General features: G+C 36.1%; 1 protein-coding gene across 1 annotated transcript in view; it reads left to right on the top strand.

Annotated features, from left to right (window-relative positions):
* Positions 1–21,905, top strand: part of RANBP9 (RAN binding protein 9) — a 90,955-nt gene that overhangs the window by 10,108 nt on the left and 58,942 nt on the right. Inside the window, exon 2 of the mRNA XM_069092431.1 lies at positions 8,360–8,471. Coding sequence (XP_068948532.1) covers positions 8,360–8,471 — 112 coding nt within the window. The remainder of the gene's footprint in view (positions 1–8,359; positions 8,472–21,905) is intronic.

Raw genomic sequence — 21,905 nt, 5'->3', positions numbered from 1 at the left:
ATGTAGCGTGTAGCGCAGGGGAATCACCTTCACTACAGTAGCAATCTCAATAGGGCTTACTTTTGGGGGAGGGGAGGGCTTATTTTCGGGATAGGTCTTATTATCGGGGAAACACGGTACATACAACCAAGAGAGTGAGTAGGGGTGGGTGGGTAGTACATGTGGGAGGCTTGAGAAGATGTGATTTGAAATAGATTTTTGTGCAGAGTGAGTTAGGGAATTGTTGTTCAGTCGTGTCTGACTCTTCATGACCTCATTTGGGATTTTCTTGGCAAAGATACTGGAGTGGTTCTCCATTTCCTTCTCCAGGTCATTTTTACAGATGAGGAACTGAGCCTGAACATGTTTAAATGACTTGCCCAGAGTCACACAGCTAGTAAGTGTCTGGGAATGGATTTGAGCTCAGGAAGAGGAGTCTTCCTAACTCCATATTTAAGCACTCTATCCACTGCACCACAGAGTTGCCTGAGTTAGGGAATTAGGGAGGAGCAAAAGGATTGCCTTATAAGTTAAAGTGGGAGGGGAGTGTCTATTATGGTCTTAACCCAGTTGTTTGATTTCCTCCATTTCATTTCCACCTAGGGTGTAGCTGAGGGGAATAACCCAAACCTCTAGATAAAATTAAGTTGTGATAGGATAGAAAGGGATGAAGCATTAGAGAGCTGTGGATTGTGTGGAGTTTACTTGGTTGCAATTGGGAAGGGAGGAAAGTGAAACCACAGCAGAGGTAATTGGTTTAAAGGAGATACTGAGGGTTAGAGGAATTGGAGGTCATATTGAGGCTAAGTAATAGGTTTAGGAAGGATGAGAGACAGGGAGAAAGATGGAGTGATAGGTGGTTATTTTCAGGTCACTGTTTTAGTTTTTTGATTTAGGAAATAGAACATTATGAGTAATGCTGAGATTTACAGTGTAACTATGCCTGTGTGGGATGAAGGAATGAATGACTTGAAGGGAGTTGGTAATATCATTAAAGGAGGAATTAGGACATAAGGAGTTTGAGGGAGCAACTTTGTGGGTGTTCCAAAACCCCCTACTGGCTAGGTGGCACAATGGATTGAAGGCTGGGCCATGTGTCAGGAACATCAGAGTTCATCTGTAGCCTTACTTACTAGTTGTGGGACCCTGAGCAAGTCACTTAATCTGTTTGCCTCTGTTTCTGCAACTGTATTGAGGGTATCATAATAGCACCTATCTCTCAGGGTTGTTGTGAAGATCAATAGTCAGTAAATATTAGGAGGCTATTATGCAACTGGCTTTGTGCCAATCTCTGGAGAAACGAATGGGAAAAAAAGACAGTTTGCCTTCAAGGAGTTTACAGTCTAGTGGAGGAAGACAACACACAAAAGGAAGCTGAAAGTGGGGTGGGCGGAAAGGGAAGGATACATCCAGTTTGGGGGGGGGAGAAGGAAAATGGTAGAAAAGCCACTGAGTAAAAAATGTACAGTCAGGTAGGTAATGAATCTCAGAGTCTCTTATCTGAGATGGTTCTCTTGTCTCCCTTTTTAAAGGAGGATTATGAGTTCCTGACTCTGCCCTCCTAATCAGTGGGGCAGAGGCTACTGATAAGATATGAATACCAAGGCTGAGGGGATCTTGCCAGATCCCAATGAGATCATATTTATAAAGCATTTATCACTGTGTCTGTTACATAGTAGGTACTTAATGCTTGTCCCTGTTCCCTGAGTAGAAAATACTTAAGAATGGAGGGAGAATCCTCTGGGGGCTCATACAACTATCTTCCATGCCAGGAAAGCACTCCCCCCCTTTTTAAAAATAGTCTTTTACTTTTACCCCTAATTACATGTCAAGACAATTTTTAGCATTTTTTTTTTTTAAGCAATTGGGGTTAAGTAACTTGCTCAAGGTTACACAGCCAGGTGTTTCTGGGTGGGTGCTAAGTGTCTGAGCCTGGGATTCGATCCCCAGGTCATCCCGACACTGGAGCCACTTGCTGTGCTACCTGGCCGCCCCTTAGCATTTATTTTTTACCAATTTTTGAGTTTCAAATTTTTCTTTTTTCTTCTCCCCTTCTGAAAATGGCAGACAATCTGCATTGAGAGTCCATCAATTCTTTATCTGGATGTACATAGCATTTTCCTTCATGATTCTTTTGTACATGTGTTGCTGAGAAGAGTTGTCATTCATAGTTGGTCATCACATGATATTGCTGATACTGTCTACAATGTTTTCCTGGTTCTACTTATTTCACTTTGCATCAATTTGTGCAAGTCTTTCCATTTTTTTTTTTCTGAAATCTGCCTGTTCTTATTTCTTATTGCACAATAGCATTCCATTACATTCATATACCACAACTTGTTCAGCCATTCCCCAGTTGATGGACATCTCAATTTCCAGTATTTTGCTACCACAAAAAGGGTTGCTATAAAAATACTTGCATATGTAGATAATTTTCTCTTTTTTTATGATCTCTTTGGGATACAGACATAGTAGTGGTATTGCTGGATCAAAGGTATGCACAGTTTGATTGCCCTATGGTCATAGTTCCAAATTGCTCTCCATAATGGTTGGATCAGTTCACTATTCCACCAACCAAAAATGCTCTAAGGTACAACTCTATCATAGTTTTCTTTAGGCTCAGCTAAGTGGCATGTCTCTTCTTTGGGGAACCTTTGCAGATTCCCCGAGTTTTAGCAGTAATTTTCTCCCCTCCTCTCAAATCACATTGTATTTAGTACAAGTTATCTCTTCCTTTAGATTGCAAGTTCCTGACTGCAGAGCCTGTTTTGCTTTTCTTTTTACCTTTATGACCTAGTTTAGTATCTGGCACAAGCCGGCACTTTATAAACACTTAATGATTTTATTGTAGCCTTAAAGAAAGAAACTTATTTTGCTATTTTGATACTATAAATGAAGTGAATGAACTTTATTCTTGGGTTAGGTCTCCTCCTGTGAATATAAACTATTTGTTTTTAAGTGAATATCAAATGACAACTATTTTACTCATTAGTTGGCTTGTTAACAGGTAAAATTATTTTGTATGCCAGTATTGTGTTTAGATTTGCCCACATTTTGCCCTTTTTTTTGATGAAACCTAGTATAACTATAACGTAAAGTAACTGGTTTTAAAGTATTGAGTAGTTTTTGTGAGTTTCGTGGAGACAAAGCATAGGACCATTTACCTCAAGTTTAAAATCTTAAAATTTTTTGTAGTGTGATTGTTTTTAATAGGTACATTGTTTAAGATAACAATTGGGGAATATTCTTAGAAATAGGACCTATATCACTGAAATAACTGAAGTATAGTCTAATAAGCATAAGACTTCATTTTGATCCTTGGACTAAAAATTTTACTTACATCTACAAATAATAAAATTTTACTTAATTGAAATGTCCTGGGAGTGGAGTTATTAGATTAATTTAGTTTTTCTGATTAAGGATTAAGCCAAGATATGTTTTCATTTCCACCTCCTGGTTTTTTGTTTTTTAAACACCTGGAACATGTCTCAATATCTAGTATAGTGGATTTTTAAAAATTAAGATTCTGTATTATCCAGTACCTCAGCATTATCATTATTTGGGACATAATTTTTCATTTTATAGAATTGTAGACAAAGAAAATGTAAATTGGTCCTTGTGAACAAAATGGTTTTAAGTAAGTTGTTGCTGGTTGTTGAATGAACTCTGTTTCAGGCTCCAGTTATTTGGCTTCTAGTGTAAGGATTTCATAAAGATATTACTTTCCAAAATATTTGTGGAATTAGCTTAGATTTTTTTTTCCAGAAAATGCAACATGTTTTCACAGAAAAGATGTTTTACTGAGTAATATGAAGCCATGCAAGATTTGAAATCATTTGGTAAAAGACTATACTAGACATTTAAATGATACTGAACATAGTGTCCTTAAATATAATGATAGCACAGGTTTTTGATACCCTGCTACATTTTGGGGAGTTCAAAAGTATATGAACATTCCTTATAGGGTAAAAAATTAGCTTATATTATTGTACACAAGTAATTAAAAGCATTTGAAAATATTTTATATTTAAAAAATTGTCTTGGACTTTCTTCTGTACTTATTTTCTTGCTTGCCTCAGTGTATAAAATCAACTTTCAAGAGAAGGCTAATTGATCTTTTCATATATATATTTCGATATACTCCTTTACTGTTCACCAGGCTAAGAAAACAGAAGCATCTGCCTGCACCAGGTTTCTTTAGATATCTCTTACGGACACACATTTCCATGGAAACCTAACAGGTAATAGAAAAAAGAGGCAGAGTTTATTAAATGTCTTCTAGACTCTGAACATGTGGAAATTTTGCTTCTGTGTTGGAGGTATAAGGGAAACAATTTGATGGTACAATATCTATTGGTAATATGTTAGTCTTATTGAAGTGTATCCCTAGCCAGATGTGATTTCCTTTCCTTTGATATTTTCATTATATGGGGGGGGGTGTGGGTGGGGTGGGGGTGTGTGGGTGTGGTTTTTCATATTCTAGGCAAAGACCAAAAAGCAAGTGACTAGTTTAAAAATAATACTTTTAAGAAGAAGCATTCTAGATACTCTTGAAGGTATTTTAAGAAAATGAATGAACGAATGACTTACATGAGTTTATATTGAGTAAAATATGCCTTACCAGACAATTGATATAATATGTAGTGTACTCTGGAAACAGTCATTTTGGGGATTACAGAGAATTGGTTCAGTTACCCTTATTTTAAGGATTTCACCTAGGCTCAAAATTTTGGAGGCATTTCTGAGTCTTTCCTTCTTTGATAACCAATCATTTGTCAAATCCTGTAATTCTACTTCTGTGATATATATCCCCCTTTTTTCCTCTCACACTGACCATGTAATAATCTCTTAAAAAATCTTCCTGCAGTCTTTCCTTTGCAATCCATTCTCTGCTTCAGTCCTGGTTTAGGGCCTCTGTGGAAACAGATGGTGTTCTCTCAGCAAGTTGGTCTTTGAGGTTTGATATGGCTGAAAATTTGATTAACATTTGGCCATTTTGGTGTTGATCCTTTCCATACTTAGCTAGATTGGGCCTTAGTCAAAATATAAATTTTTATTGCCAGGCTCACTCACAAAGCTCAAGATTAATCAGCAGGCACCTACTATGTGCCAGTTACTGTGCTAGGAGATGTGCATACAGTTATGATGAATGAAACAATCCCTTCTGACCAGGATTTTTCATTCTAAAGAGGGAGACAATAATGACATAAATATATACAGAATAAATACAAAGAGAATAAAAACAAGCACACGGTTAGTAATTATGTATGAGATAGTAAAGGGATTGGGATAGACTTCATATAGAAGGTGGTGCTTGAGCTGTGTCATTAAGGAAGAGATGGATTCTGTGATGAAGTGTAATGAGTTCCTGGCATGACTGAGTAAGATAGTAGGGCCTTGCAAGAGTCTATTCTAGGCTAGCATGGCTTTTATGTGCTTTAAAAGAGGAATAATCCCTTTTTCATATTACTGCTGAAATCTTCCTCATGTGTAGCATCTCATCATTATCACTTACCTGCTCAAAATCTTCCAGTGGTTCCCCATTATTTTCAGGATTAAAATAGTATCCTTAGTCTGGGATTTAAGGCCTTTTGTAAATTGGTTTTAGTTTTCCAGCCTTTTTTGTTGTAGTCCCCTTTATTTTAGATAGACTGGACTATTGGTTGTTTATTGATCTTGTTTTTCTCCTGTCTGTAATACATACTCACCATATCTGTCTTTTGAAAGACTTTTCCTTTCTGAGTCATCTCAAACTGCAACTTTTCCCATGAAACCTGCCTGATTGTCCACTCTACTTACTTCACAACGGGGTTGAAAATAACAGTAGTCTTCTTTATATTTGTCATAGCACTTTATATTTCTAAATATTTGTTACATTTGTTCTTGCATCATACATATTTGTGTATAATCCTTCTGATTGGATCAAAAGCTCCTTAAGGGAAAGTGACTATATTTTTTGTCAACTTTGTATCCCTAAACCTTTCTACTGGTGTTGCCTTGGTGAATTTAGGAGGGGGGGAAGAGATAGGTTCTTGCATGAGATTATACAGCAAATCACTTTTTTTTTTTTTACAGCTGCATGATTTACTGAAAAGTAAAGACAGAAGATTTCAGTGTGTTAATTAGCAGCGTTTGATCTGTTAGAACAGAATGCTGCCCTAGAGGCCCTTGTTATAATAGTACAAGATTCCCTAAAAGATGAAATAACAGTTTTGAGTTTTTGTTGGTTGACAAATGTGGCATAAAACAAGGTCTATGTTTTCTGATAGTATTTGCCAGTGTTATAGAAGACCAGTGCAGAGTTAAGACAGAGATTCTTCCAGGTGCTTTTGTTTGGGCATAACACATTGATTCCATAACTCCAGTAAAATTGCAGATCCTCCTAAATGAAATCCACAATCACTCAAAGGAAAGAAAAAAACAAATAGAGAATACTTGCACTTTGTTAATTGTGACAGGCTGTGAGATGAATGGACTATAGAGCAGGTCTAGCAGTGTAAATCTCTTGGACAAATAGTATGCATGAACAGAATCAAAATGAAGGAGGAGAGCAAGGATGTATGTATGATCTTGGGTAGTTCTGAGTAGTTCTTTCCCTAGTCCTAAGTTTCTTCCTGAAATAAAGACCTGTCTTTTTTGTTTTTAAACAGTAGTTATCATTTGGAAATGCCTATATAGTTGCAAAACAGAATATTATGTTCTGAAAAACTAAAGTGGTCATTCCAAAGGGCAATGAAGAGGTACATGGTAAAGATGAAAGGCTGCAACCATTACTGACAAATTTTAAAGAACTGGCTTAAAAGGATATCATTATAAGTATATGATAAGAAAAGGTATGGGATAACTGATGGACAAGTACATGGAAGATATGTGTGAATACAGAGAGACAAGAGTCCTACCCAAGAAAAAAGTATGGATGTATAATATATATTCTGAGTGTAATAATATATTCTGCATTGTTGGAGGGGGTTGCTAATGTTGATTGATGGGTATTCTCATTGGAAGTATTTGAAGTATCCCTAGTACCTGTTGCAGTGCCTTACACCCACGTAGGAGCTTAACTAATGTTTGTTGAATTGAATTCCTCAATTGTGGCCTATTTCCATGCTTACAAGATAGCATACGTGTGTCCCTCCTGCCCTTTTCCTGTTTACCTTATGTTTGGGGGAAGAAGGAAACTGTTCAGCATGAAGATGGTCTATGTTTTTTTAGATGGAGAAGTATCATAGAGAATGTGTTAACACTGAAGCTTAGTAATCATGGCATAATTTTTTATTTCTTTGAGAAAAATAGATTAAAGATTAGATGCATTTCTCATTTTTTTTTCAAATTTGATCAATGAACTGTTGAAATGAAATTTTAGAACATAAACCCATATGCTAAACTGTGATATAAAATTATTGACAAGTGGCTACATCAAAAGTAACTACCTAATTACTGGTAAATCTAAACTTAAAAACAATTCCATGTTACTAGTTAATCCTACTCATGTCAAATTTTAGTCTGTAAAAGTGCTGTGATGAAAAGCCTCAAAGCTTTGTGATCTAAAAAAATAATTATCTTTTTAGTATGTTCTAAATTGTAGTATGTTTGGTTTTTAGTAACTTGTATGCAAAAATTAGTTTCTAATCATTCACCTTAATAAATCTATATACCTTTTTGTCTTTAAAATAGGAATAGTCTTATTCAAATGCTTACTTCATATTTGAGTAAGGATCAATAAATTTAGTGTGTTCAAGGTCTTAATTTTTTTTCCAACTCAATTCAAGAAGCATTTTTTTCTTTTTAAAAAAAGTTTATTTTTATTTTCAGTTCCAAATTTTCTCCTCTCTCCTCCCCTCCCCCTACCCATTGAGAAGGCAGTAAATGTGACAATCGTTATACATAATACAGTCATGCAAAACATATTTCTTTGTAGCCATATTCTGGAAAAAAAGAAGCCAGAAAAAGAAAGGGAGGAAAAAGTTTAAATCTGTACTTAGCTACTCACTTCTTTATTTGGAGGTGGATAGCATTTTCCATCATGAGTCCTTTGGAGTTGTGGTGGATCATTGTATTGATCAGAATTATTCAATCTTTAACAGTTGATTATTGTTGGAATATTGCTGTTACTGTATATATTGTTCTCCTGATTCTGCTTACTTTACCTTGCTTTACCTTGTTCAGTAAGCCTTCCTAGGTTTTAAAAAAAATCTTTAAATATATGATATTAAGAGAATTCTTGAATTGTGCAGTTTTACAAGGAGGATTTATCATTAACAAAATATGCCTCACTAAATCTTTAGTTCCCTACATGAGGTAACAGAATTAGGATTATACCTGTCCTTCTGACGAGCACGTTTTTTCAAGCATTTGTTTTCCTTTTCCATGTCATTTATAGGTCATGGTAAAACTCCAAAAGATGCAGCCTCAGTTCGTGCCACCCATCCTATACCAGCAGCTTGTGGGATTTATTATTTTGAAGTAAAAATTGTCAGTAAGGGAAGAGATGGGTAAGTATAACTAGCATACCTTTTTGTAAGTAAACTAGTTTTGTATTTGAAATGTTCTTTTTTGTTCTTCACTTTTAAAATTATATAAAGTTGTTGAGTTAGTTACAAATTTTATGACAGTCTGATTTTTCTATTACTAAGGTATGAGATTAGCCTTGGTTCAGCTTAAATACTAGTTCAAATTAAAAATATTTTGAACAATACTTTGAGATATGATGGTCTTTTATAGTGTCTGGCTAAGACTGTTTAGAATAGCTTTTTATTTATTGAATGTTCAATTAGAGTGGAAGATTGGAGTGAAACAGGAGAGAGAATTGTTCTTAGTACCTTCCTATTTATTGCTTTTTTCATAATGATGTGGGTAAGTTGTAGCCATCCATAGATTCCTGTTCTGCTCTGTATTATAAGGCTGTTAACCTCAATGGCCTTATACCTAGAATTCTCTTTAAAGCCTGAGATTACAAGTACCTTGTCCTTTCTCCAGATTTATGGAAACTAGAGAATTTTGCTATGTGAGTGATAGATAACTTCTTCACTAGATAGATCTGAAGATGTGGGTGGGTTTTAGCATCATGATCTGGACCATTGGGCAGGTACTCCCTCCTGCATCAGGAATTCTGTAAAGGCAAAATGGGATTTGAGCTACTTAAAAGTGTCTCTTGGATATTCAGTGGCCCTGTAGCTAATCTTTGAAATAAGTGCTAAGCCAAAAAGGGTTTTAACACCTACTCTTCTGTGTTAAATTTGCTGAAGAAATTTATGTAGAAGTTTGTTCCTTTGTCTATTTTAAAGCCTTATGTAAAGGCTTTAAATATACAGTAAATAGTTCATATTTGGGGGATTAATCTGTTTTTTCAGGCATATTTTGAAATTACTGGCTAAAATTCATTTATTTGAAATAGATTATTTTGAGAGGAAAACTTGGAGTTGAGCAATGACTTTCTGTAAACACTCAATGAGAAAGAACAGCTGCTTGCTGGTCATTATTTTGTTGCTATCTCAGTCTGAAGGTTAAAACCTTTTTTTTGATACAGGATTATTTTAAGAATGTTTGATTGGTTTTCTGTAAACTAAAGTATATCTGAATTTAGATTTGAATACTCTTTTAATCTGAGGCATGTTGGTATTTGGATTTTCTTACAAAATAGCAAGTGAAGGGATAATTGTGAACCATGTGTCTTGGGTAAGGAAAGGAGGAAGACAAATTGTTGATTTGGAAAAATTATAGTGTATGCATGTATATTTTTCAGTTTGCTTTGATCAGCATAAGAAAAAAGCAAGATATGTCTTGTTTTGTCATTATTTTTTATTATGCTAGCATTATGACTTTAAAGAAGTTATTTTCTATGTGCTAAATTTTGTGTTTGTTTTCATTCTTAAGTTTCTCTAACCTATAGCTTTTGCATGTGTTTTGTTTCATATAATTGCTAGGATCACAGATCTGGAAGGGATCTTAGACAACATCTAGTCTACTTTAGAGGCACCACTAGGTGGCACAGAAGATGAAGTGCTGGGCTTGGAGTTAGGAACACCTGAGTTAAAATCCACCCTCAGACACCTGTGTATGACCTTGAGCAAGTCACTTAACCTCTGTCTGCCTCAGTTTCCTGTGAAATGAGGATAATAATAGCACCAACCTCTAAGGGTTGTGAGTACCAAGTGAGATAATACTTATTTGTAAAGCATTTTATCACAGTGCCTGTGCTTGTTCCCTCCCTCCTTCAGTACTTTGAGAGAAGGAAACCAAGACCTTGAGAGATTGACTTGCTCTAGGTTGGCATAGTGGGGACCTGAACCCAGGTCTTCTTATTCCTAGTCTAATGCTCATTCCTCATGTAATCAACTCTAAAATAATCTCTCTAAATCTTATTATAAATTAAAAATGTTTCCTTTTTATCTATTTAAGTTGAGATAGGCAGACCAAATATTTTGTGTTTGCCTTCTTCACAGCCACAATAATATCAGCTGACCATTTATATAGTGCCTATGTGCAAAGGAGAATGATTTCTGCTTGCTTTATTTTAGTTTAAATGAGATGTCACTTTAGGTTCCTTTTGAAGATCCTACCTTTGATCAGTTTTTGAAGGCATACTATCTTAAGAATTCTGTGTCAGATTAGGAAATTATCTAGTTTATTTAGGAATTACCTAGTTGCGCATGCTAATAAAATGAAGAGTGAGTAATTCAAAGTGAGCTATGATCCTGGAATTTATTTGGTTTAGGAATGTTTTTCTTTATAGTTGATTCTAAGTATGTAGAGATTTGCCATAGTCCTCACCAAGTAATAAAACCACTACCTTATAATGTTTTTCTTTATAGTTGATTCTAAGTATGTAGAGATTTGCCATAGTCCTCACCAAGTAATAAAGCCACTACCTTATAAAGCAGTGATACCTAGAACTGTCTTGTTTTTTCAGCTTTACTGTCTTGCTTTTCTGTTCTTAAGCTCCATTACTAGGAGCGGCATACATCACCTATCGGACCCATGCTATAGCAAGCTTGTCAATTTTCACCAAGTTCAATTTCTTTGTGTTATTATGGCTTTGGGGAATGAAGGAAGATAATGTCTTTTAGTTTTAAAAGTCTTTCATTCTATTCCTTGTTGGTCTATAGGCTATAATGTGAACATAAGGAATGGTGGTGACATCAACAAAACTGTAAAATAGATACTAAAATGATAGAGTCAGCAAGAAACTGAAATTAAGATTTATCAAGTATGAATATAGAAGCAGCATAGATGATCTCCAGCTGACCAGTCATTCCTAATATTGCTTCTTTTAAAAAAATTTTGACTTCTCTCCCACTGTAGCTTTAATTTAGTCAGTAATATAAATATTACCAGGTAATTTTTAGTGTTTAAAGTGTCTAATTTATAAGTAGGCTATGAGACCTGTAAATCATATTGATGAAATAGAAAATTTGAGTGGTATAAAAATAAATCTGAATGTACTTGCTACTTTATTTTACTCGGCAGTGAACCTGGTGCTGCCTTTCCTCAGGTATGTAGCAAAGGAAGACTTTGGATATACGGTGAACTTTATTGTAATGGCATTTGACCTCTGTACTTTTTGGTGGGGGGGATAATGTCAAGTGCCCTATATTCTTGGCAGTAAGACTGATAAAATATTACTTTATAAGGAAAAAGGTTATGAAACATTTCTTTAATGGCCAGTGGTCCAATGTTATAATTTATAGTTATACTTTTTCTGCCTTGACAGTCATTATTGAATTTTCAAATTGCCTAAAATGGAATTACTTCTAGTTTGTTAGGATTACCTAACATACTTCAGGGCTACCTCTTTACTATCATTATTTTGTACTGTGAGTACATTGGTTTTTAATATTGGTGTAACAAAAGGCAAATTAATTTTAAGAAAAATCACATAATGCATTTCGAAGCCAAAATGTAAGACTGTACTACTTGAGGGTAGATATAAGATTGGGCACTCCTGTTTTTTTAGCTGAATTCACTGTTATAGTGAGACAGGAGACATCCAAATTCTTCCATCTACTATATGATTTCTAGCAATTTCTAATCAACAACATTATTAAGTTCTCCAGGAACCAGAGAAATAGCTGAATAAGCTGAATTACCCCCCCCCCTTTTTTTTTTCCAATAAATATTTTTTTAAAGTCTATTGTGTGCTTATTAGCATTGTGAATTAAAATGAAATGTGAACCTAGGGGCAGATGGAGTACCATGCTCATATACCTTCTATTTTTTTTTTTTTACATCTTTTTGTTTTTTGCTTTTTTGGAGGGTGAGGGCAGGGCAATTGGGGTTAAGTGACTTTCCCAAGGTCACATGGCTAGTAAGTGTTAAGTGTCTGAGGCCAGATTTTAACTCAGGTCCTCTTGACTCCAGGGCCAGTGTTCTATTCACTGTGCCACCTAGCTGCCCTACATTTATGTCTTTTTTCTGTGTTCTTTTATTTTAATGGGTAGTTGGAAGGTATGGATTTAATTTTATGGTGGAAGTGGTTAAGTTTGAGTTGGAGGTGAGAGGATTGTGATTATAGTTTGCCTATGGAAGAGTAGGGCTGTGAAGAATTCAGTTTCACCTTTTCTTTCTCATTGTCTTTAGCTTAGTACAAAGCTTTTTTTTTTTTATAAGAAACTGAGTGAAATAAGGGAGAGGAAGGGGATATATATAGTCTGAAGAAAACCAGGGCAAGCTGATGGAGAGCATTTTGAGCAAAGATTAGTGAAGGGAGAAATGAACAATTTTGTCTGCTTGGTTAATGGATAGACCACCTACAAAGGTATAATACATGATACTCATGGGAAACAGATTGCAAGCTTGGCACAGAGGCATGGTATAGTAGAGATGGCCTTCAATTATCCAGATAACCTCTAGAACCTCTTTTTTTAGTGCCCAAACAGAGCAGCTAATTATTCTATTTTTTCTCTCTCTCTCTCTCTTTCTCTCTCTCTCTCTCTTTCTCTCTCTCTCTCTCTCTCTCTCTCTCTCTCTCTCTCTCTCTCTCTCTCTCTCTCTCTCTCTCTCTCTCTCTCTCTCTCTCTCTCTCGCTCTCTCTCTCTCTCTTTCCCTCTCTCTCTTTCCCTCTCTCTCTCCCTTACCCACCCCCCCACCTTTCCCCTCCTCCCCTATCTTATTCACAGGGAGGAACTAGTTGCTCGGGTGGGAATTATAGATCCTTATGTGGAATTTGTCCTCCATCCTCTCATATGTGATAAGATGGAAGAAAAACTGGCCCTCAAGATAATGGTAGCACAGGTTTCAAAACAGAAAGACAGTCCCATGGACTAAAATTATATAGGGGAAGTTAGTACTGGAGATATTGTAAAACTTAGGAAAATGAAATTATTACCAGAAAGGAAAATCCTAATGAGGAGGGAAAACAGTAGTTGACTGTTGACTGAAGAGACCAATTTGGATGCCCCAGAGACCTTAGGTTTTTTTTTTTTTTTTAAGGCAGGTAAAGAATATGAAAGCAGAGGAGATAACAGGATTTATACAAAAACCATCATATGGTTCTGGAAAAATATCAGGGGTGCCTGCCCAAGTTCAGAATGAATATAGGCTGGTGAGGAAAGCTTAGAATTTTTTAGCTGCATTGGTAAGAGAAAAAGGATCAAAGGCAGGAGGAATAAGATTCCCTTTCTGCTTGGGAGAAGTTACAGTGACTTTGAGATAAGGCTTATAGCTGCTCCAACTGTTTCTTTGTTTTTGTTTTTCCTCCCAAGGAGAATGACTTTTACATTGGAAGGATAAAATGAAAATGGTCAAATGGGAGTTCTAAGGGATTGGAACTAGACTTAGAATTCCCTAGTATAGGGGACCTGGTGAAAAATTTCTTCATTCTTTAACTGGTGTTCTTAAAGAGATGTCTGTAGCACTGAGAGGGGAAGTGACTTGCCCTGGGGCTTGGAGGGGGAAGCATAACCAGAAATAGCCCTTGAACTATGGCTTTGGGACCATTTCTAGCCACTCTCAGGGAGTTGATAGCCAGTATAAATAAAACGTTAGGGAACACCTATCTGCCCTTGATGAAATTGCTTGACCCAAATGAACTACATCCTTGAGTATGGAAAGACCTGCTGGCAATAAGCTACTGTAGGTGACACGTGGAAGGCTGAAGAGAATGAGAGAGACCACACAAGTTTGGAGAAGCTTACATTATGTAAGATGGGGAGTAGTTGTGATGGTAATGGGAATTTAAAGATCTTCCCTGCCCCTTAATTGGCTGAATGTAATTACATAGAGCCTATGGTGGGAGGAGCTTGCTAAATGGGTGGAGCAGAGTCTAGAGGAAGCTGGGAGTCAGAGCAGTTAGAACACAGGAAGGAGAGAGAACGAAGGCAAGGAGACAGCTAGGCTTGTGAGTGTTTCTGGGAAGGCTTTGGGATGGTGTTGCTCTCTACAGTGTTTATTGTGTATACATATTTGTTGCTATGATGAATTCAGTTTTCTGGTATTGGAGTTTGGCTTTCTGGTGTCTGAATAAATGTTTTGCTCCTGTCTTCTATATGAAGAGTGTTATATTTTTGCTATTCAGAATTATGCTAACATGTTTATAATGCCAGTGGTGCTGTGAATATTGCATTGCTGCTTATAGTGGTGGAGAGTGAAGTCAAGAATAATTCCAGACTTTCAGTGACTGGAGTGACTGGAAAGCTAGAGGGACCCTTGACAGAAATCGATATGTTGGGAAGAAGGGTGAGTTTGGGGAAAAAGAATGAAGTCTGTTTTGGACTTACTGAGTTTGAAATGTCTTTTGGATATCCATTTGGAAATGCTAATTAGACAGTTGGCCATGCAGGACTGCCCAAAGGCTGGGCTGGATTTTCATAGATTAGATAGTAGCTCTTCTGAAAATGATTGTGGAGTTTAATGGACTACAAGTTCAATGTAAGTAAATAGTGTGTGAAATGACTGGGGGTGGGGGAGTAAACTGGCATAATTTTTAGAAATAAGGAAGTGATAGTCTGCCTGACAAGACAGCTAGGTGGTGCAGTAGATAGAACAGTGAGCCTGGAGTCAGGAAGATGTGAGTTCAAATTCAACCTCAGACACATTTTTACAAGCTGTATAATAACCCTGGGCAAGTTACTTAACATTGTTTGCCGTAGTTTCTTCATCTGTAAAATTAGTTGGAGAAGGAAGTGGCAAATTACTCCAGTATCTTTGCCAAGAAAACCCCAAATGGGGTCACAAAGAGCCTTGAAACAATTGAACAACAAGGGCAGCTAGGTGATACAGTGGATAGATTGCTGGATCTGGAGTCAGGAGTTTGAATCTGACCTCAGATACTTGCTAGAGGTGGGACTCTTGAGCAAATCACTTAACCCTGTTTGACTCAGTTTCTTCATCTGCAAAATGAGCTGGAGAAGGAAATGGCAAACCGTTTTAGTATCTTTGCCAAGAAAACCCTAAATGGGGTCACAAAGAGTTGGACATAACTGAAATGACTAAACAAAGTCTGCCTGGTTAAACCTTAACTGGGTATGTTGTGTTCAGTTTTGAGTACCATAGTTTAGGAAACACGTAAACTGGAGGGTAACCAAGGTGGTTCATGCCTTAAGACCATTGGTTGAAAGAACTGAGGTGTTAATGAAAAGAGTCTAGAGAAGAAAAGATTTGAGGGAGGAGGGAGTGGAACATAATTGTAGTCTAGTATTTGTAGGACTGTCATGTAGAAGGGGGGATCCATTTGTCTTGTTGATTCTAATTCCCATAATGTTATCCTTTTTTTCTTCCTCTACTTTTCATTCCTGTGTATACTATTTTAGTTTACTCTCTCATTACCTCTTATTGGATTATTGCATTAGCTTCCTAAATTGGTCAATTTTCCTTAGAAATCTTCAGTTTATTTCTTTTGTTCACAAAATAAAGTTTAGACTCTATCCTGGCATTCAGAATATTTAGCAGTCTGTTTCCAATCACTTTGTGTGTATTTCTATTTTTTTTTTAAACAAATTTTTATTAATGTCTTCATTACTATAATTAACCTTCAGGACTTTTTCCTTTCCCCTCCTAGAAAGCCATCCCATTTAACAAATAGTATTTTTTAAAGATTAAAAAGAAGAAAAAATCAGCACAACAGATCAGTACATTGAAAAAACCCCAAAACACATGCAGTGTGTGATACCTGTGGACCTCCTAACTCCACAGGAGGGAGTGGGTTGGGAGTGTAATAATAATAATCCCCTCATTTGAGCTTGATCTTTATAATTTTGTTGCATTCTCTTTTGATTATGTGTTTCCAGTTACATTGTTGTAGTTATTTCTAACATTTTTTTTCTCTACTTCACTCTGCTTTCATGTAGATCTTTCCATGCGTCTGTGTATTCATCACAAATACAATTTCTTAAAGCATAGTAATATTCTGTTATCTTCATGTACCACACTTGGTTTAGCCATTCCCCAATTGAAGGGTATCTACTTTGTTTGCATTTCTTTGCTATCATAAAAATGCTGCTAAAAATATTTTGGTATATATGGGAAATTTTCTTATCAATGGCTTCTTTGGAGTATAAGGTCAGTAATAGAGTTTAGTTTAGAGGGTCGTGTTTTTTGCATAATTCCAAATTGCTTTCCAAGATACTTGTGCCATTTCACAGCTCCACCAACAAAGTATGAGCATGCATATCTTTCCACAATTCCTCCAGCAGTGACTTTTGCCATTTTTCTGTCATCTTTGTGTTTTGGCGAGGTATGAGGTGGAATCTTGGGGTTGTTTTGATTTGCGTTTCTCTTGTTAGTGATTTGGAGCATTCTTCTCTTGTGGTTGTGAATAGTTTGCAGTTCTTCTTTTGAGAACTGTTATTCATATCCTTTGACCATTATCTATGGGGGAATAACTATTAGTCCTATATATATTTATTAATTGTTTATGTATATTTTTCCAACTTCTTTTTCTGCTAAACATTTTTGACACTTTCCTTTTATGTAGTTTTATGGATCAAGCTAAATTAATTTATATTTTTAATTCCCCTTGTTTTTTCAGCTTGAACCTTTGCTCATACAGAAATGATAATACACCTAGAAGGCCACTTTTCTTAATTTGCCCCACCCATATCTTCTGTTTAATTGTTAACCATGGAAGGTTCTGCTCAAATCAGTTTATCAGTTTACTCATCTGGAAAATGAAGGAGATAAGATGATGTTTAGGGTTTCTTCTGGTTTTAAGTCTATTAATCCTGCTGTAAGGTTCTACTATAAGTTCTGTTTTTGAAGGCTTCCCTTATTTCTCTTTAAGAAGGTATTTCCTGGGGCAGCTAGGTGTTACAGTGAATAGAGCACTGGCCCTTGAGTCAGGAGGACCTGAGTTCAAATGTGGCCTCAGACACTTAATACTTTCTAGCTGTGTGACCTTGGGCAAGTCACTTAACCCCAATTGCCCTGCCTTCACACCTCCAGAAAGAAAAAAAAAAGAGAGCAGGTATTTCCCCACCCTTATAAACCATAAGTGATATCTCCTTCTGAATTTATTTGGCATTTTCAAAGATCATGGATCTATCTGGAAGGAACTTTGGAGGCCGTCTAGTATGGTCCCTTCCTTTCATTTATTAAGTTTTGTCTATGCCTATTTTTTTCTTTTTCTTTTTTTTTTTAAAGCAATCAGGGTTAAGTAACTTGCTCAAGGTTACACGGCCAGTTATTTCTGGGTGTGGTGCTAAGTATCTGCGCCCAATTTGATCCCCAGGTCATCCTGACACTGGAGCCGGTGCTCTTACTCACTGAGCCATCTGGCCTCCCCTAAGCAATTGGGGTTAAGTAACTTGCTCAAGGTTACATGGCCAGGTGTTTCTGGGTGGGTGCTAAGTGTCTGAGCCTGGGATTCGATCCCCAGGTCATCCCGACACTGGAGCCAGTGCTCTTACTTGCTGTGCTACCTGGCCGCCCCAATGCCTATTGTTTTTCTGCACATTAGTTTCTAAGTATATATCTCATCTTCTAGCAAGTCTTCTCTTATAACAAAAATTAAAGCAAAACAAATCCAGACTGTTAGCAAAATCAGCCAACCCACTGACTGCATTTGACAGGGATGCAGCATTGTATACCCATAGCTTTTCCTTCCTGTAGGCCATCCAAGAAAGAGATATATTTTCTTATCTGAGGCCTAGATTACACAAATTCATATTCTTTTTATTCTTTAGTTCATATTGTTATAAGCATTGTATATGTTGGCTTCCTTGTTTTGCTTTATTTAGTATTAGTTCATGAGAATCTGCCTATTTTTGAATTCCTCATAGTTTAGTTTCTTATAATATAGTAATATTCCATTATGTTTAATATAGAACAAGTTTGCTAACCATTTTTCAATTTATGTGAGCCTCTATTTTACAAATGAGGAAATTGAGACCCATAGTTAAATTAGTTATCCAAAATGAACAGGATGGGCAGAACCAGGATTTGAAGCCAGCTCTACCTCCCAGCACCCTTTTTACTGTACTGCATTGCCCCTAGCAGCCTTAGACAGTAATGTTTCTACTTTATGTCTTTGTGAATAACTTGCTTGATCTACTAGTTTGAAAACTCTCTGAAGTCAAGGACCTCATCTTGCTAACCCTTTGAAAGCCCTCAGATTTATTGTGTGTGTTTTAATATATAATGCCAATTATAGTCAGTTAAATTAGCATGTTAAATTTAATATTCAACAGTAATTCATATTTATTTAGTGTTTTTTTTATTCTGTTGAACAAATGTGAAATATATCTGCAGAAATTTGATTAATAATTGAGTTGCTTACCCAGAATACTAGGTAGTGGAATGTTCCAGTTAATTTTTTGGTTTAGCTGAGGTTTAACTGGGGAAAGAGGCAGCTAGATTGAATAATGGGCAGCTTTCTATAAAGCTGGGCCTGAAGTCAGAAAGATTAAACTTTATGAGTTCAAATTTGGGCTCAGAAACTTCTTAGTTGTGTGACGCTGGGCAAGTCACTTAGCCCTGTTTGCCTGAACTCTTCATCTGTAAAATGAGCTAGAGAAGAAAATGGCATACTACTTCAGTATCTCTGCCAAGAAAACCCCAAATGGGGTCACAGAGAGTTGGATATGACTGAAAAATGACTTAAAAAGCCAGTGAAAATCTTTTGTTTTCATTTTTATTGTTGAATTTTTTTTAAAAAAAGATGTACTAGAATACTTTCCTGGTCCACATAAGTATGTTCAGTACAATTAATCTTTATTTGATGAGTCAAGACCTTCCTAGTACCTGATGTTCATCTTTCTGACCATGACTTGTAAGTATATGCTACTTTAGATGTACATAGATATAGGACGTTGGGGCTTTAAAGTGTGTGTACTAATCTTGGAATAGGCTCAGGAAGTACTTTTCATTTGCTAGCTTTATTGTCATTTGCTACATTCTTATAAATTAAGTATGTTTATAGGAAATAAAAACTAACTTATGTGGTACTTTGAAATTTGCCAAGCCCTTTATTTGCTTATTTATACTCTATGAGGTATTGATACTGCCAGTTTTAGTCTTATTTTACAGATGGTACAAACTAAGGTTCACAGTTTAAGGGGTTTGACTAAAATTACACAGCTAGTGCTAGAAGCAAAATTCAAACTTTGGTTTCTGCTGAATCTTCTAAGTCTAGTGTAGCATTCCTTTAATTACTCTGTCCTTAGTTGCGTTATTATGAATTGAACTTTTATTTTTATATGAACACTCAGTTTTATGAGTTTACATTAGTGATCCTCCATTTTTGCAAAGATTTCACAATAAGATTCCTTAAGTAGAGAATACTTATAGTATATTTCAAATGATTGATTTAAGAAAATATATTTGACAACTTAAGGAAAATATGTTGGATAAAGTAAGGAGCCACCCATAAATATAAATCTTAAGAATAACATGATTTTCTTTTGCCTATGTAAATGTGCTAACTTAGAAATATAGTAAATGCATTTTTCTTTGATTATTTTAGAAAATGATATTAAAAATACTGTACTTTGCTTGCATAATTATCTATAAAAAAGCCTTAATTTTGTTTTGGAGACTTAATAGTCCTACAATACTTATTTCTTTTCCCCCCAGTGGTCTTTGTCAAGAGACTTTGTGTATTTATTTGAATGGTCCTACATATTTTATTGGTCAAAGTGTTTGTGTATTTTTTTTAAACAAACATACCAAAATCAGAATTTACAAATGACTTAGGAGGTGGTGTTAAAAAATTTAGCTTATTCATGAATTTTGCTTTGTACTGGTACTTCCCAACAAAAACCAAAACAATATTAAAGTACGTTTAGTGAATGGTTGTTTGCAATCTAAAAGACTTTTTTACTTTATAAGAGGTAAATCTAAGGTTGTTTTAACTAGTGAGCTTTTGTGTGCATTTTAAGCAAGATTTTCACAGCATTTTAGAAACATGCAAAATATGCTTATACTCTTTGGAACTGATAACTTTCATACTGACTTGTCATACTGAGTCATTTTTCTTACATGTAAGCATGTGTAGTATCCTGAATATAGTATTAAAATAGATATACTCTCTTTTTAGGGGAACCTAATATATGAAAATTCGAACTTGCAAATAGATAATAAAGGGTGGTGATTTACAGTACAAGAGTACTGTCATACTTTAAACAATGAGCTTGTATAATGCATTTAAATGTTTATTTACAGATCACTAACAACTTGACAGAAACTGAGGGGCAGAAAAACTTAGGGCTAAAGTGTTAGGAGGTCTCTGCATCTGTCTGATGTTATTTAATTTGTATTCTTTTATTATTGGTGATTTAGAGCATATTTTCATGTGGTGTTTGAGAGTTTGCAATTTTTCTTTTGAAGATTGACTACTTATCTATTAAGGAAAATGTCTTAGTCTTACATATTTGCATTAATTCTCTAGATATCTTGAATATCAGATTTTCATCGTGATATTTGATGCATTTTCCTAACTCTACGTCTTCTTTTTTTTTTTATATTTGAATATTTGATTTTAAAACTTTCAATTCCAGATTCATTCCCTCCCCCCCCCTGCCACCCACCCCCACCGGGGGGACAAGCAGTTCAGTATAGGTTGTACATGTGTGGCTAATGCAAAACAATAACATAGTAAATGTATTGTAAAAGACTGACTATTTTTCCCTCCCTCCTATCCCACCTCCCACTTGTTCTATTCTCTACTTTGATCGTGTCCCTTTTCAAAAGTGGGTGCTTCCAACTTCCCTCCCCCCCAGCCTTCCCTCCCTTCCATCATTCCCCCTCACATCCCCTTCCCCCACTGTTCTCCTGGAGGGTGAGATCCCCTATTTAGTGTGTATTTCCCTCCCTTCTCAAGCCAGATTCAATAGGAATAAGGTTGACCTATTCCCTTTTGCCTTCCTATTCTTCCCCTCCATTGTAACCATTTTCCCTTGCCTCTTCTGTATGAGATAGTTTGCCCCACTCTGTCTCTCCCCATCTCCTCTCATTATATTCCTCTCACCTCTTAATTTCACCTTTTAAGTATCATCCCTTCCTGTTAAATTGGTCCCGTGCCCTCTATCTATGTATACCTGTAAACGTATGTACACATTCACATATGTATTCATATGCCCGCATACCCTCATATATTTCTAATCCCTTCGACTACTGAGAAAAGTTACAATTATTGTTTTTCCATGTAGGAATGTTAATAGTTCAACTTTGGCCAGGTGGCTCAGCGAGCAAGAGCACCGGCTCCAGTGCCGGGATGACCCAGATCAAATCCAGGCCCAGACACCCAGCACCACACCCAGAAACAACAACCAGCCATGCAACCCTGAGCAAGTCACCCAATCCCGAGTGCTTCAAAAAAAAAAAATAGTTCAACTTTGATAGGTTCCTTATGATTTCTTTTCCCTGTTTACCTTCTCATGCTTCTCTTGCTTCTTGTATCTAAATGTCAAATTTTCTATTCGACTCTGGTTTTTTCAGCAAGAATGCTTGAAAGTCCTCTATTCCACTGAATGACCATATTTTCCCCTGAAACATGA

The sequence above is a fragment of the Petaurus breviceps genome, unplaced genomic scaffold (genome assembly GCF_028583685.1).
Source record: "Petaurus breviceps papuanus isolate PSGF00001 unplaced genomic scaffold, PetGlider_PUasm1.0 190, whole genome shotgun sequence".
Lineage (NCBI taxonomy): Eukaryota > Metazoa > Chordata > Mammalia > Diprotodontia > Petauridae > Petaurus > Petaurus breviceps.
Note: the sequence above shows the minus strand (reverse complement) of the source record. Positions and strands in the feature narration are given on the sequence as shown.